This window comes from Oxyura jamaicensis, chromosome 1 (assembly GCF_011077185.1).
Source record: "Oxyura jamaicensis isolate SHBP4307 breed ruddy duck chromosome 1, BPBGC_Ojam_1.0, whole genome shotgun sequence".
Classification (NCBI taxonomy): Eukaryota; Metazoa; Chordata; class Aves; order Anseriformes; family Anatidae; genus Oxyura; species Oxyura jamaicensis.
Genome location: NC_048893.1, coordinates 74,196,343 through 74,212,705, shown reverse-complemented (window position 1 = coordinate 74,212,705; position 16,363 = coordinate 74,196,343). Strand labels below are relative to the sequence as shown.

Here is a 16,363-nt window from a genome sequence, read left to right as displayed (position 1 = left end):
ATGAAGCCTCTCATGGACAAACTAAAGCTGCCTCAGTTCTAGAGATAAGACAAATAAATCTGTACAATTTATTAAAAAAAAAATAGGAAAAAATGATTTAAAAAAATAAATAAATACAATGGGTTGTGCTAGAAAGACACCTCTGGAGATCATCTGATTCACCCCCCTGCTCAAAGCAGGGTCACCTAGAGCAGGTTGCTCAGGACCATGTTCCATCAGGTTTTGAGTATGGCCAAGGATGGAGAATCAACAACCTGTCTGGGGAACCTGTGTCAGGGTTTGGTCACACTGGTCACACTCACAGTTAAGAAGTGGTGGTTTGTTTGTTTGTTTTTCCTTCATGCTTTCTTCTGCCACTTGATCAAATACATGTCTCCTGATCTCCCACTGTGGTGGAGACCAAAAAGAAAAAACAGTTTACATCTCTTTTCTTTCCAGCTCTTCTCTTATATCATGGGAAGTCAGTAGTAACCTAGATCTTAACTGAATGAAAACAGCAAGTCATGCTAGGCTATACACTTTTGTATAAGATTCTGCCCTGTAGCCAAAGTATAGCCTAATCCCGTGGCATTGAATAGGAGTTCTGTCACTTAACTTGCCTGTGTAATGCTCCTTGACCCATTCCTTACAAATTGTTTTCTGTCACTAGTGCTCTTTCGGTGGAAATGTCTGCATGCCTCTTCATTTGAGGCTGTACTCCTGATGGATATCATTTGTGTTTCCTCTTCCTGCATGATGATCTCCTTCCCCTTTTGCCCTTCTCTTTATCATTGAGGAATAGCAAGCGATTGTGCACCAAGTTTCTGTACAAATTAGCATTTCAATTTCCATTATGCTTGAAGTTAAAGGTTAAATCTCAAATAAACCTAATTTTTGCAATAATAATAAAAAAAAAAGAGGTAGAGAGAGAATTATCTCCTTTGGTGATTCCAGCAAAGCTGATTTAAAAACAAAACAAAACCAAACACATATATTTTAACAAATGAGGAAGAGAATAATAGTAATCAGACATAATTTTGGATAATGTTTTGTGTCTCAAACTTAGACAATCTCCAGAAATGCCTTAGCTGGAGGGAGAATCTCTGGAATTTTGTTCAGTTAAGACATAAAACTATCAAATTACAAGTTTCCAGAGAGTGAATTCACTTCCCACTGGTATCTTGAAGAATACTTGATATTACCTTTAATGAGTTTTATTCAGGGACACTGTATTTTTTTTTAATTCAAGCTGCTTGCAAATTATGAAGTAAGATGAAAATTGACCTTAAATACATAATCAAAAGCTAAGGCTTCACCATAATGCAAGAATGTACCGCAGTACACAGATTAAATGGAGAGCCGTGGGTCTTGTTTTAAAAATAATTTGTTAGGAGAGATTTTTTTTTAAAATCACATCCATCTCTGTCTATTTTAAAAATGTATATTTGACAGCAAATTCTGCCTAGTTTTCTGCTTCCACTAGCTCTTCAGTGCATTCAGTGAAAATCGTGCCAAAACAGCTGCATATAAATTTTGCTTGCTTGTTTTAATTTCTCCTTTTATATTGGTCAACTGAAAAAGATATGTGAAAAAGTTACTGTTTTTTTTTTTTTTTTTTTTTTTTTTTTTACCTGCATGTGTGAAGAAATGGTTGCTGAATCTATTCAGTGCTTCACAAAGTAGTATACAGACTTACAGGCTGATGTGCATGGGCATGGTGGCTCCTCTCAAAATATTAAAATACTGTGTGGGGGGAAACAGGCAGTATCCTGAAGATTGTGAGCTACTGTGTTGGAAGTTAATGTAGACAGATGTAGTTTAACATCAAAAGTTTTATTAAAAAAAAAAAAAAAAAAGCTTTTCCTAGCTGTTTTCCATTCAGATCTTAAAAATAATTATTCTTTCAAAGGAATATGATGATGAATGGAGCAGCCACAAACACACTTGCCCTGTTTCTTCAGAAGTGGTGGTCTTCCACTTCTAGCCCCATGAAGATTTTCACTACATTTCTTGTGATCTCCTTCCCTTCAGGAGATTGGAGCGTGTCTTCTGTATCCCTAATGACATGTTTGGTTCCTAGAAAATGAATATTGTAGTCTAGAGAAGTGAATCTTGAATTTCTAACCAAAGCGGATTTTGGTTTGCCTTGCTTAACAAGAAGTATAGCTGTCTCTCTTCAAAATTAAGGAAATGCAGCTGTCAACTGTTGTTGTTGTTGTTGTAGTTGAGTATTCTTCCTGAAGAAGAATTGGATGTATTTATGAAAATAAAGACTTATTCATGCTGTTTTAAATATGCATTACAGCATTGTAAGGCTCAGCCAGAGCTGTACCTGGAAAAATCATGCCACTTCAGTGTTGTCTCTTTTTATATTCACCCCTTCCTCCAAATAATTTCTGCTAAAGCAAGTGCCAGAGCTGGCTGTCAAAGACTTGAGTAAACAGAATCTGAGATTGAATTGAATCATAGCAGTAAGTTTGAGGGGGGTTCGAAAAAGGGAACAATATTTGTTGTGTACAAACTAAAGTTTTCAAACATTGGATTAATCATGTAGTGTACTGCTGAGAATCACTTAAAATTGTGTAACTTTTCACCCCAGCATTTCATTCTCTACTGGTTCAAGTAGCAATGTTGATAGAGATAATAGAAAGCACAAGAGAGCTGTGTGTGGTGGTGGTCCAAAGTGTGCTCAGGTGAACTTCATGGTTTTCTACTTACAGCAGCAGTGCCGAAAGGCAGGGTGGTTGGGTGGGGTGATTTGTTGCCACCTTTGCTGATGTGGTCTGTCTAGTGCAGCAGTGGCACGTGCAGCTGAGACCTGGGCTGGTTTATCTGCTTGGCTACATCTTGCTGTCTGACCTGGGCCAAACTGCCTCCCCATCTCTTGCTCTGCATTGCTTTGTGTATTTAGGAAATCAGTCTACCATAAGTGCATTACTGTGAGGTGCTTAGATGAAAGGCAGCTAGATAGGTGAGATGACTTCAAGTGCTTTGTCTTGTCAGATTGCAATCAACTCTTGTATACCCCGTGTAAGAGAAAGGTTAACATTAATAAACCAAGGCTTCAGGCCTGATTAAGGCACACAATGCATTGTGAGCACAGCTAGTCATACTGAACCAAGTAGACCACCTCACTGTCATTAGATTTGAGCCTTTGTATTTCTGTGGGTATGTTTTACTAGGACTTGACCCCTGCTTTAATTTTCCTTGTTTTCTATGGTATGGATACATGTGTATGCAAAATATGGCATGAATTAGGAAACTTGGGTAACACGAACTCTGTAACCTCTGTTTTAAAGACTTTTTTTAAAAAAATATTTCTAATCATTCTTGTGTACTTAATGAGTTTTGAGGTAGCTGGAATTAAAAATATTAAAATTGCCAGCAATTACTTTTCTGTCAGTGCCATTAAAGATTCAGGAGTTAATGCTGTTGTCCCTTTGGTAAGGCAGAGCATTTTCTCTTAAGCGTTTCATATGTTAAGAGTGCCTGCAAGATTTTCCCCACGTATGATTTTTTTTATATTGCTTTATTCAGGAAGACAAGTATCCCGCCTGGGGCTGTGGGTTACCCATGGGAAGCCAAGGAGGCCCAGGCTGGGGAGAGGGTGTGTTCATCAGTGCCCCCCAGAGCTCTGGTCAGAACAGGGGAAGCTGGAAGTGTGGCTGTGTGGCGTCTGGTGACAGAGGCCTGCTCTTGCCCACTCAGGCCCATTCCATAGGGAAAGAGAGGTCCCTCCCCATGGGGGACGAGTGCTCATCTCCCTACCCTTCCCAAAAATAATGTGAGACTGGGGCACAGCCTCACCTGCCTGTACTGACTCAGTTCTGTAGGTCCTAGCCACGAAGCAGATAAGACACTTAAAGAAAAGATGGGTCTTTGTGCTTGAAATAAACTCGTGGCCTGACTAGAAGGGTAATTCAAAGAGCTCTGTTTTTACATGGTGTATTTTGCTACCTGCATGCAAACAGTGGAGTGCCTGTCCCTGAAATGCTTTTGTGTAAAGTATCACGCCCCTTTGGGAAGGGGAGAAGGAATAATTAATTCATGTACTAAAAAGCAGTATTGTTGACCTATCAAGTTAGAGTCCTTCCAAAAGTGTTGTATGAGAAACATTGCTGCTACTAGTTTCCTTTGAATTCAATTTTAACTTTTGACAGCAGAAATAGCCGTTCATGTGTACTTTTTTAGCTGCAAATATTAAAGCAGATAGAGAAGCTTAAAGTGAATAATAGTTGTGTGTCCTACTACATTCATGGAGTGCAATTAAGAAGTCCACCCTCTTGAGAGTCCAAAAAGAAATGCTCAATTACATTGTTCCTGTGTTTCAATATTTTAATCACCATTCATTGTAATGAAATCTGTGTTTAAATTACCAAATTAGGTCAATCTCAAACTAAGACTACCTCAATCGGGCACATGGCATGGGCATTGAAGTCTGTGGTGTCTGGCTGTGCAGAGAAGCAGAGGTTAGTACAGGATACTGGTTGTAGCGAGCTCTTTAATGGCTCATCGATCAAATGATACCCAATAGCATTAGAAAGAGCTGAGTTCAAAACAGTGTACCCAGACTCACTGCAGACTGTCAGAGTTCTGGAGTCCATATTTCCTTTTTTTGATATATTTCTTCCTTTTAAAATAAAAGATTGTTTTGAAGACATTCCTATATTAATAGAGCCTGTGATAAGTTTTCATGCTAAGGTGGCTTTAGGTATTAAACTTAACCTGTTAACCTTGACACTGACCCTTCATGCAGATGCAGGGTTCTTTATGTATGTAAATATATACATACTTCTGTTATAGCTTGTAATCCATTGTTTTGCAAAACAGATATGAATTCTTGATGACTATTTTGAGATGGCAATGTTACGTGGTCCGTATCGGGTTCAGCAGATCAGCACAGAATATTAATGAGAAGTAGTTGGGCAGTGAATGAGATGTAGAGGCTCTGTGCTTCTCTCCAGTCATGACTCTCAGGAGTCATTGTCTTCTGAGGAGGAAGGCGTAGAATACAGCACTGATTGTGCTTGGTTTGGGCTGACTGGATTGTTTTCCCTACCATTCTCATTGGTAAAACATTTTGGTAAAATATTAAAAACAAACAAACAAAAACTCATCTATTTTGTTTTAATAGTATATATTCTAAAAAAGTTTGTTTTCAGATGTTGTAAGGGATCCACTAACAAGGCATATACCCGTTGTGAACTTTGGTACAATAACTAAAGCTGTGCTGTGTCAGCTTCTTGAATAGTCTGCTTCACTGCTTATCTAGCTTTACCTGAAGATATTTCATAAATCTGCACAAAATTAAATGTATGGAATATATAGCTTGGAAAACACCGTATGGTTTAATGTATGTCACATGTTGCTTATGTGAGGCACATAACATAAATAAAATAAACAAGTTCATTTTTTAAATAAGGCTTGTGTGAATAAGGAAGGGCTGAGTTCTTCTGCCAGGTGCTGCATAAACACAAGTCTCTGTTTCAGAAAGCTTTTGGACAACATACAAGACAAGAAGCAATATATAGCCATTGCACTGTTCTTTGTTAACAATCAAAGCAACCTGCTTTATCCTTGCTAATGGTAGCACTTCAAAAATAGCAGTTTGTTATAAGGATACCTGTATTCTTAAATATTCTGTCATTAGTTTTGAATCAGCTCACTCACCCTTTAATTTGTGAATTAATCCCCTCTAATGCAAGCAAACATTGCTGTTGTGGTTTTCTAGGTATTGTTAAACACTGTCATAAATAGCCTGAATAGAGTAAACCTAGGTAATGATCTCAGACGAGGACAGCTTTGTTTTAGACTAGTACTGAACTCCAGGTGTGGCTGTTGAACTGTATAATTATGACTTTTACTAAATACTTTATGTGGCTCTTGAGAGTGGAGTTCATTATTTAGGACTGCATGTTGATTTGGAATCCTGATCTAAGATGGAAATAGTTCTTGGCAAGCACTTTGCTTAATTCCCTTTTTAATTTTTGATTGAGATTGCTAGCTTTATTCCCTTCCCCCCTTTTCTATTTTGCCTCTTACTATGTTTCTTTTAAGCAGTGCATTTAGTAGCAAAGTGAATAGAACTTGCATGTTGACCACTCCCCTAGTGGTACTCTAATTACAATTTTAAAACTTCTTTGAACCTGGCTGTTTCTGACACAAGAAGAACATTAGCAGCATTACCATGATTACAAGCTGAAAGCAGAAAGCTTTTAAGTTTAACAAAATAGAGTGGAAAATACAATCTTTGTCCTAGCATCTGTAGCACGCTTTTACTTCATTTTTCTTCCTCGGGGTTTTATTGTTAGTACGCTGTGGCAAACAGCACTAGGTTTATTTTTCCTATAATAACACCGATGCCTACTACAAACTATAAATCTTCATGGATCAATGAACAATATTGTGGGTTGGTGAAACAAACAAAATCTGACTTTGTATCTTGGCATAATAAACTTGGTTTTGAAGTACTTTATGACAATAAACTTTTAAATCTGTTTCTGAAAATGTAAGCTCAGCACAGTAGTATGTTTATTGATAGACTTTTATTTTTCCCCAGTGCTTACCTCAAGTCGTTTATTTATAAGGCATTAGGGGATGTGGAATGCAGTTTCCATGCTGCTTGCCCTGTTTTGCTGACTTCAATCAGTTAAATCTTTTCATCTTCTTTGAGCTTTCACTCCTAACTTGGAAGTGAATGAGGATGCTTTGGTCTCTTATTTGGCCAGCTAACTATTGCTGGTGTGATCCATCCACCAGCCAAAGCAATCTGCTTTCTAGATTGTGCCTGTCAAGCTGAGTTTTGTTGTTGGTCTTCATCATGAACTAATTGTGAGGAAGTGAGATCAGAGGAACCGTTTCCAGCAAACTACCCGTTCTCCTGGGGAGCTCTTTCTAAGGTTGGTCTGACGCTCGCAGATTTTAGGGGGCTACGCCATGTGTTAATTGGTGCAGCAGAGCTTGCCTCCATGAATTTGAGGTGTGGAGTCTGTGCAAGTGTTGTGTTTGGAGGCCAGAAGCAGACTTCCAGCCCAAGACTGGGGATATTTTTGTTCCTTGGGGAAAAGTGCACTGGCTAGGCAGGTGGAGAAAGTAAACACATCAGATGGATAATTACGTTTATTCCAACACCCCACCTCATAGTTGCACAAATGACTGGCATTTCAAGCATTTATGTGCTGATGTAAATTACCATTTAAATGATGGTCTGTGGTGGCAATGGATATATGTATGGCATTAAGATAGCAAACAATGTTTATAAGGCTAACGGTAACTGCAGAACCGTTCCAAAATCCACTGGGATAACGCGTGCTTTAAAACCAGTCGATTTTCGGCGCCTTTCTGCCCAACACGCTGTGCTTTCGCCCTCACGGCGGAGGCCCCGCGGTGAGGGTCCGTCCGGCGGTCTGTGGGGGCGCCCGGCGGGCCGTGCCGGGGAAAGGCCCCCGGAGCCGCCGATGGGGCCGGCGGCGGGCCCTGCTCGGCGCGGAGGCGCCCCCTGGCGGCGGCGCGGTAGGTGACGGCTGTCCTTGTCCCTTCAGGGCGCACCGGGCGCTACGCGCTGATCGAGAAGTGGCGGGACACCGAGCGGCACCTGGCGCCCCTCGAGAACCCCGTGGTGTCGCTCAACAAGTGGGGGCAGTACGCCAGCGACGTGCAGCTGATCTTGCGCCGCACCGGGCCCTCCCTGAGTGAGAGGCCGACCTCGGACAGCGTGGCTCGCGTCCCTGAGAGGACTTTGTACCGGCAGAGCCTGCCACCCCTGGCCAAGCTGCGGCCCCCAAATGACAAAGCCATGAAGCGGAGGGAGCCAAAAAGGAAGTCCTTGACCTTCACTGGTGGGGCAAAAGGTCTCATGGACATCTTCAGTAAAAGTAAAGAGTCTGAGTTCAAGCAGAAGGTGCTCAACAACTGCAAAACGACAGCAGAAGAGCTGAAGAAACTGATTCACCTCCAGGCAGAGAAACTGCAGTGCATTGAGAATCAGCTGGAGTCCAATGAGGCAGAGATCCAGTACTGGGAGCAGAAGTACAACTCCACTCTGGAGGAAGAAATCCTCAAGCTAGAGCAGAAGATCAAAAGAAACGAAGTAGAGATCGAGGAGGAAGAGTTCTGGGAAAACGAGCTGCAAATCGAGCAAGAGAACGAGAAGCAACTGAAGGAGCAGCTCCAGGAGATGAGGCAGAGGATCCTGGAATGCGAGAGCAAGCTGAAGGACTACATGTCCGAGATCAACAATATGGAGAGTGGCCTCGAAGCGGAGAAGTTGCATTGGGAAGTTCAAGAATCCCAAGTGAATGAAGAAGAGGTCAAAGAAAAGATTGAGAAGGTGAAAGGTGAAATTGATATTCAGGGCCAGCAAAGTTTACGGTTGGAAAACGGCATCAAAGCTGTAGAAAGATCTCTGGGACAAGCTACCAAACGGTTACAGGTAAGAACGACCTTTTTATCTATGGCTAAACAAGTCAAAAACCTGATTATAATGTTTTTTTCTTGCACAGATTTCAAACTGATGAAAGAACACATTAGAAACTTTCCATGGTGAACTTGGGTAAAAGGAAGAAAAAGTTGCTCCCATTTCAAATTGCATTTCAGATTGCTTTGAAGAACAGTCAATTTTAATTTTATCTATCACACACAACCTCTCCTTATTTACATGCAGACTTGGTTCCTTTCCCATCAGTTATGGCCCAAGTTTGCTGCTGTTCACTGGCTGCCCAGTGACCTCTGAGAAATCATTCAGAGCATATCTTCACTGTGCAGTGGAGCGTGATAGCAAAATACCAGAGCTAATATCAGCCAAAGTAGCTGAGGGCAACACAGCCGCATCCATGGCAATACATCTGGCCCCTTCGCCCTGCCATGAGGGAGTGCTCATTATCTCAGTGTAGTGCTGTTACGCTGGTGAGTCGGGGCTGTTCCACAGCTCAGAAAAATATCATCTGCATGAGCAATAGCACATTCAGCGTTAGCCGAGGGATGGTTGTACTGCTGGGTGCTGAACAGGACCATAGTGCTCTTGGCCAAACTCCTTTAAAAGCATTTGTCTTCAAACCTCTGTTGATTTAATTTAGGGTTAGGTAACTTGAGAATTTAGGCCCCAGCTCTTAGCAGATCAGTGCATTATATTGTTAAGCTTCAGGGAAACCGGCACCACTGTAGCCTTTTCTGATGCTAAACTTCTGATTGTTGGATATTTCTGCCACCAAAGATGATGAATTAAAAAGTACAGCCCAAAAGCAGCATCTGGATAGTAGATGGATGTAGAGTTAAAACAGCTGCTATCTTACAGGGACATTGTTTTAAAGAACAGCATCTCCCTTTTTCTGTCCAGCTTGCCAGTGTTCAGGATTTTCTCTCCACATCAGGCAGTTGTGGCACATGTGTCACAAGAGAATCCAGTCTCTGCTTCCTTTCAAAAGCTGATGATATCACTTGGAATTTAATAGAGCATGAAATAATAAATATAAATGGAAATACAGCTGCTAGTAGAGAGGTGAAGGAGAGATTGTAACTCTGGGGATCAAATCCTGGACTTTTAACGTACCATGTAAGATAAGACTGAGGAACCAACACATCCGTTTGAGTTGTGATTCTGGCAGTATTCCTGGGATTCACAATCACTGTATTCCACAAGGCTGCAGTTGCAGTCAGGTAATTCCGCTATAAATGTGTAAAGGGATTTTGCATTCTTACTTCTGAGCACCCAGAACCATGTGTACATAAGTTGTCTTTAGTAAATGAATGAGAAAAATGTGATTTTTTTTCACCTAAAGCAAAATAGTTGAAAACTGTAAGCAGTTTTGGCCATATCTATCTAGCCTAGAGAAATTATGCATACAGATTTCTGCTAACTGAAATTGTTGAGTCCTCAGTAACATCCACTGAGACTATGGTTATGTTCAAAATGTTCCATGTTTCATTCCTTTTGTAAGCAAGGGTTTCACTTTCTTATGGAAGCTCCTGGTAAGTTCAGGTCTTTCAAGCTTGTTCTAAATTTAAAGGTGCATTGATCTGGAAGATCAGAATGAAATAAATTCAGCTCTGTATTACATAGTTTTGGGAGCTAGGAATACAGAAATAGCTTCTTGCGTGCTGAAAGTTAAGTAATATTATCATTGATAGAAATAATTGATTTGAAACTAGAAAAGTTGAGATGGTGTTTTTAGACCTTTCAGTATGGAAGGAAAAAATGTTGGTTCACTATGCTGAAAGTGATGAGAACACAGCTGGCATTTTTAGTAGACTTTTCAGAAATGTCTGGTGATTTGTCTTACCTCTTATGTCATTCATTTTCTTTACCCCCAGCCCCAGTAGAGATAGCTTTCCAAAATATGAGGCTATGTTCAGTTATGGATCAGATGCAGAATTATGTTCTCCTTTTTTTCTAGAGAAAGGTGTTAAATGCAAAACCAACCCACCATTAAAAAAAAAAAAAAAAAAAGAAAAAAGAAACCCCCATCCTACTTCAAGTAAAAGATCTCACTAAAGTTTCACAAGTAGATATTAAATTCACATCTTAAACCAACAGGATTTGGGGCAATACTTAACATTTTTTAGCTTATTTCCTGAGAGAGTTGAGAAATGTCAAGAACAAATTATTTATCATGTTCTGCTACCCTGCATATTGCAGTGATTATTTTTTAAACTGAATTAGATTCAATGGCAACTTTGTTCCAACCTCATAAAACATGGCACCGCAGAATTACCCTTGCAGTAATTAAAGACAAGTGAGATTTCTTTGTCTCCTAAGTGCCCAGTTGTAGGATGTCATGGGTCTAAAATAAATTGAAGAATTTTTCTGTAAAATTATCCTAAAGTTTGGAGACCCCATTTCGCAGTCCAGTTCCTCCAAAAGCTTATAGCAAATGAATGGAAGCAAGCGTAGTTCAGAGTTGGGACCAACCACACAGTTTGCATTGATTGAACCTGTCAAGCAAAAACGCATCAGTGACAAAGCCATTGACACTTGCAAAGTCCTAATTTAAAATCACTTTGGTCAAATTTCTTACTAACTGTTGAATTAAATTGCAACCATAATGCAAGATTGAAGTGAGTAAGGGCTACCTGAGACTATTTCTACAACAGATCCACAAAGCTATTCTCCCCCAGTCCCTGTGTAAGTTCACATATAATTCTGCTTACACCAGATAATTAAGGAAAATAAAGATGTGCAGCAGTATTCACTAGATAGAAATGCCTGTGGACATGCTGCCTGGCTGGCTAGCCCATCACTTGTGTGGCGAGTTAGGCAAAGACCATCCTGGCTGTTGAAGGAATCTCCATGCAGCCTTCTGCTAATGAAGCTGGGTCTGGGGTGGGAGAAAAATCCTACTCCAAGATAATTGTAATCTGTTGGAGCTGTAGGTGCTGCATATCGTGCCAGAATTACAAAGCGTTGAAGGAGAGCCTAAATAATCATCCTTCATACTTGTGAAGGGTTGGATAACTAGCCAGGATTTGGCCTCACTGTACAAAACACTAGCAGGGTGAGACAGTTTTGTCCATCAGAATTTACACTCAATGTAGAAAATGCAAAGGACAAGAAGAGAAAAGAAGTATTCTCTTAGGAACAGAAGAGCTAAATGAGCTGTCTATGTTGTGATGGGCACTTCTGGCAGGGCTTGCTTTTTTTTTTTTTTGCTCACACTTTTTTTTGCTTTTCTGAGGTTATAAGAAACATCCACTAGTCATTCAAAAAGCAATATAAATAGACCACTAGTAACCCCAGATAAGAAGTAATGAGCATTGACTTGCTTTCTAAATTACAAGAGTAAAATAGCTTTCAATGCTTTCATTTGCATTTGAATTTTTTTTTTTTTAAAAAAAGGTTTTCTCATTCAAAGGAGAAACAACATGTTGCCCAATTGCAAACAGTCTTGAAATGCTGCTTTTTGCTTGCTGCTGCTCAGCAGATATTTTCTCTTTCCTGGCAGGACAGGGAACTAGAACTGGAGCAACTGACAAAGGAGCTGCGACAGGTCAATCTCCAACAGTTTATCCAGCAAACAGGAACGAAGGTCACGGTGCTGCCTGCAGACCCTATTGAGGTGGAGGCCCCACATGTGGAGCTTGAGAGAGGTGCAGTGCTCAGAATGGTTTTTGTGGGAGGGAGAAGGGCATGACAACACGTGCACCTGCTGCATTAATGCTAGTCCTCATACATCAAGCGTCTGCTTTGTTAGCAAAGAAACTAGCAAAATATTAAGGGAGAATGGTGTCAAATATTTCTCTTAATTTCAAGGGTTTAGCAAGCTATAAATAAAGCACAGTATCTTGGTAGCTTCTCTCTCACTGTGCCTAAGCCTGTGTTTGTCCCATCTGTAGTGTGTTAGGCCATTATCTCTCAAATATGGCCACCATGGCTGCAGGCACGTAAGCTGGCATGTAGTGTGATTGCATGTCTGACATTGCTCATTGTCTGGTTTCTTCCTCTTCTGGGGGGTTATGTTGTCCGAGTAGAAAAAGGAATGCATCTGGATCTCAAGAAATCCCAGACAGCAGCTGCATGGGAATAGAATCTAACCCAGCTGGGTGGCCAGGCACCCAGAAGTCCTGCACAGATGGCTGTTATGGCACGTGCAGACTGACTTTGCCCATGGTGAGATCAGTGCATTCTGCACATGCCCACAGCTGAATTCAGAATTTCCTGCGCAGAAACATGGGAGCACTTTGAATGCATGCAAGAACTGGCACAAGCAGAAACTTCTTTGCTGTGGCTCAGCCTCTGCTGTGTTGTGCTTTATCTAGTGGTCTGCTTACAGAGACCTGTTTGTCTCAGCATTCCCTTTAGCTGTAAGTTTTCAAACCAAAAGGCATCAGTAGGGTAAGAAGGTGGGAAGAGAAGATGAAACAACCAGGCCTTAAACATCAGCACTTGAAGAGTATGAAGTTTCTCTTTCAAGTGGGCAGGAAGTGTTGTGTTTACGTACACGTACAAGCCCTTTCTGCACATTGCTACATAAATGTATTGTGTATCTGTGTGTGTTCCTTGTGGGAGGGTAATTTTATTGAGCAGATATATCTCTATTTTGAAATGAGTGGGAAGTGTGCACCTCAGATCTCATCACTTCCTAGTCAGGTATTTGAATTTTTTGGTGTGTGTGGTATTTTTTTTTTCTAAACTGCTCTAACTGCACCACTAAGCAGGAAGAAGACAGGTGTTCTATGGATGCTGCTGTTGATGATGACTTTTCTAATTGCTCTCTTTCTTGTGCAGAGCCAACGTTTCAGTCTGGGTCATTGAAGCGCCCTGGCTTGTTGAGGCAGCTCCCCAGTAACCTTAGGATTCTGCAGAATCCCTTGTCGTCTGGTTTTAACCCAGAGGGCATTTACGTATGACAGCATATACCTCTTCTGGAGAGGACCTGGCAAGGTACCCTGGACAAGATACACTTTTGTTTTATTCTACCAATGATGAATGGAAGAAGCTTTTTTCTGCTAAGCCACCATATTTTTTTCTTCTTCCTCCAACACACCACTTGGAGCCATACCCTGTGCACTGATGCTAAAGAGACAGGAACTGTCTCAGTTCATAATTGGCAACGATGAACTAGCTGTCACACAGCTAGAGTGCAAAAACCTTCATTTGTTTTTGCTACTTCAGAAGTGTTTGGGAAAGTATTATTCCGTGTATAGGCATAAATAAAAGACTGAGGGTGAAGGAAACCATGTATGCAACTGATTCGAGGTTTAATTTATTCCATTTAATCAATGGATGTGTGAATGTTGACCTTTTATATTTTGTTATTTTTAACTTGTGAATAATCATGTATGGTTTTACTTCAGTCTGACAAGGTGACTTTAACTTGCATGTACAAACATCCACCATCTGAACAGTACAACAACTTGCAATGCAGAGAGTTGTGTTGAGTGCTGAACTTTTAAAATGGTTTTTCACCACTGACTTTGTTAATTTCTGTTGTGGGTTGTGTGTCCTGTTCCATCCATTGCTACCTTTTAAGGCTTGAAAAGTGAATCTGTGGGATTTACTTGCTGTTGAGTCTGCCTTGAATGAAGCACCTAGTGTTCAAAAGACGTGTGGAATTTAAACCTTGGCTTGGTAAGAATATTTCCAGCATACGATTGAGGATGCACTAGTTAGATGATATTTTATTATATAGAATGTATATTTGAAATATTTTGCCACATTGTATATGCCTTTTGAGCAAAGAACAAGTAAGAAATTGTCTTCATTTATCTCACCAAAAGAGAGTAGGAGGCTTTCAGTGTGTGTGATTTTGTACTTTATTTTTACCACTAGCCATTACAGTGTTCTTGTTTTGCAATAAATCTTGCTGTTGGAGGAGAGAAAACAAAACAACACAAATGAGCATCCTTTTCCAGCTTACCAGAATTCACTCAAGTTTTGTGGAGGGAAGAAATCTGGCAGAGTCCTGTGAAGTGAATAGCAGAGCTTCTACTGACTTGAGTAGGGCCAGGATTTCATTCCGGATCCCCAGTGATAAATGGTAGGCTTTAGCCCCTTTGAAAGATGTATAGCTACTTAGTCAGTTATAGATCATAAAGCTTACAAAAAGGAGATTTGGAAATCTGGAATTTTTATTTTAACAATAAAAAAGTTATAATATTAGTGACATCTTGATGCCACTATAATGCAATCAAAGCTAAGCAAAGTTTTTGACAAAATGGCTTCTGTGCAGAAAGAAAGATACTACCAAGTAGCACATTGGTTATAGGCCTTGATATTGATTGATAGTGTGCACACCAAGTTTCCAGAGAGAGTTTCTGGCATCAGTGGGACATTTGATATACATTAGGAGGCTACAGCCTTGTGGATGAGTCAGAGAATGGGTGGGCCTTACCTAGTTGCATTTTGATGTTGGATTGCTATTCTAGTAGGAACTCAAACTATCATCCACACATTTGAGTTCACCTTGACATGACAGGACTCACAGTACATTCACTGCAGTATTTAATACTTAAGTCCCCAGCACATAAATGCAAAGGGTAACCCCAGATTCCAGTGAGTGGCAAAATGACAAAACTCCTGATGCCTTTAGTAGGTGAGGATTTTATCACTGGTAGGAAACTCCCAGCTTTTTGCCATAGAAAATGCTGAAGAATCTTTAACTCCTAGTATCCTCTTGTGTCAATTTACCGATGTGCAGATAAATGTTAATTTAAGTTTAAAACTTTAAACTTTAAAAATGGAACTTTTTAAAAACAAAGAAACAAGAAAATAAGGGACGTCATAGTGACAGAAGCTTTATAAGATATAGTAGATGAAGGACTCCTGAGTGTTTAATGCATTTTTTCCTTTCCACTTATTAATGACATCATATATTCTAAAAATGCTGCTGTATTTAGACTAACAGCAACAGATAAGGCTGTGAATATATAAAGGACCTTTCCAAATGGACTCTGAATTTTTAATGGTTAAATTATCAGGTCTTTTTTTTTCCTTGTGAGTAACTGGAAAATTAGGTGTTCCTTCCCGAGTAATCTTTGCAGTGCTCACAGATTTTACTGTTAGTTTATCACAATTCTGTGCTCATGTTTACTGTGCCCATAACTTTGTATTAAAAAGAGAAAGTGTGTATATATATATAAATATATATATTTAAAAAGTGTAAAATATGCATAGTTTCAGGACGATATCTGTCCAAGGTACTTGAGCATATATGCCTTACGTTCTGGGTTCAATTTACAGAAATAAAATGGCCCTCTCCAGTGGATATCTTGCATCTTCAGCACCTCCTCTTGACAGTGAACAGGCACTCAGCACCTTGCAAAGTCTGGCCCAAATTATGCTGCATGGGGGCACAGGGGGACACAAGGAAAAGCCTGTTGCAATCTCAGCCTTGTACTGAGATGAAGCAACTTTAAGGCAGATTAGCATACTTACCCAGCTAGTGCTTGTGTCATACTTTAAGTGACTAGTCCATCTCCCACAGATATCAGTTTGAAGTGAATTGAGCTCTTGGATCATAAAAACTGCTCTCTTTGTCTGCCAGGTTGTTCTTTAGGTTGGAGAGAAGAGGAAAATGATTAAAAGGAAGGAAAGGAGCAGCTTTGGAGGGCTTGAATTATGGCTTCGTAATAGAACCTAGTAAGGATTTTCCATTTTAAGGTTGGTTTGTTTGTTTGTTTTTAAAGGTATCTGCTGATTGCAGCAGCCATTTGACAGAAGGGACAGCCTGGAGCTGGCTCAGGAGTGACCACTGCATCATTGAGTGGACCCTCCTTATCAGGGCTTTAGCATATGTCAAGGTGATCTAGAAAATGTTTATGGTTTCAACCACTGTTGTTGTGGGCAAGGAGAGGTTCATATCCGAACCTGCCATTTGTGAGACAGTGACAAATTCATGCCCCCCCGGCGGGGGGGGAGGGGGGGGGGGGGGGGGGGGGGGGGGGGGGGGGG

The 16,363-nt window shown here is 40.5% G+C and overlaps 1 protein-coding gene across 3 annotated transcripts in view; it reads left to right on the top strand.

The window, feature by feature from the left end:
- RASSF8 (Ras association domain family member 8) overlaps positions 1-15,655 on the top strand; it is an 86,086-nt gene extending 70,431 nt beyond the window's left edge. For all 3 annotated transcript variants that reach the window (XM_035321438.1, XM_035321423.1, XM_035321430.1), the window contains 3 exons: positions 7,521-8,410; positions 11,916-12,060; positions 13,199-15,655. In XM_035321438.1, coding sequence (XP_035177329.1) covers positions 7,521-8,410; positions 11,916-12,060; positions 13,199-13,320 — 1,157 coding nt within the window. In that variant the 3' untranslated portion in view covers positions 13,321-15,655. The remainder of the gene's footprint in view (positions 1-7,520; positions 8,411-11,915; positions 12,061-13,198) is intronic.
- Positions 15,656-16,363: the final 708 nt, after the last annotated feature.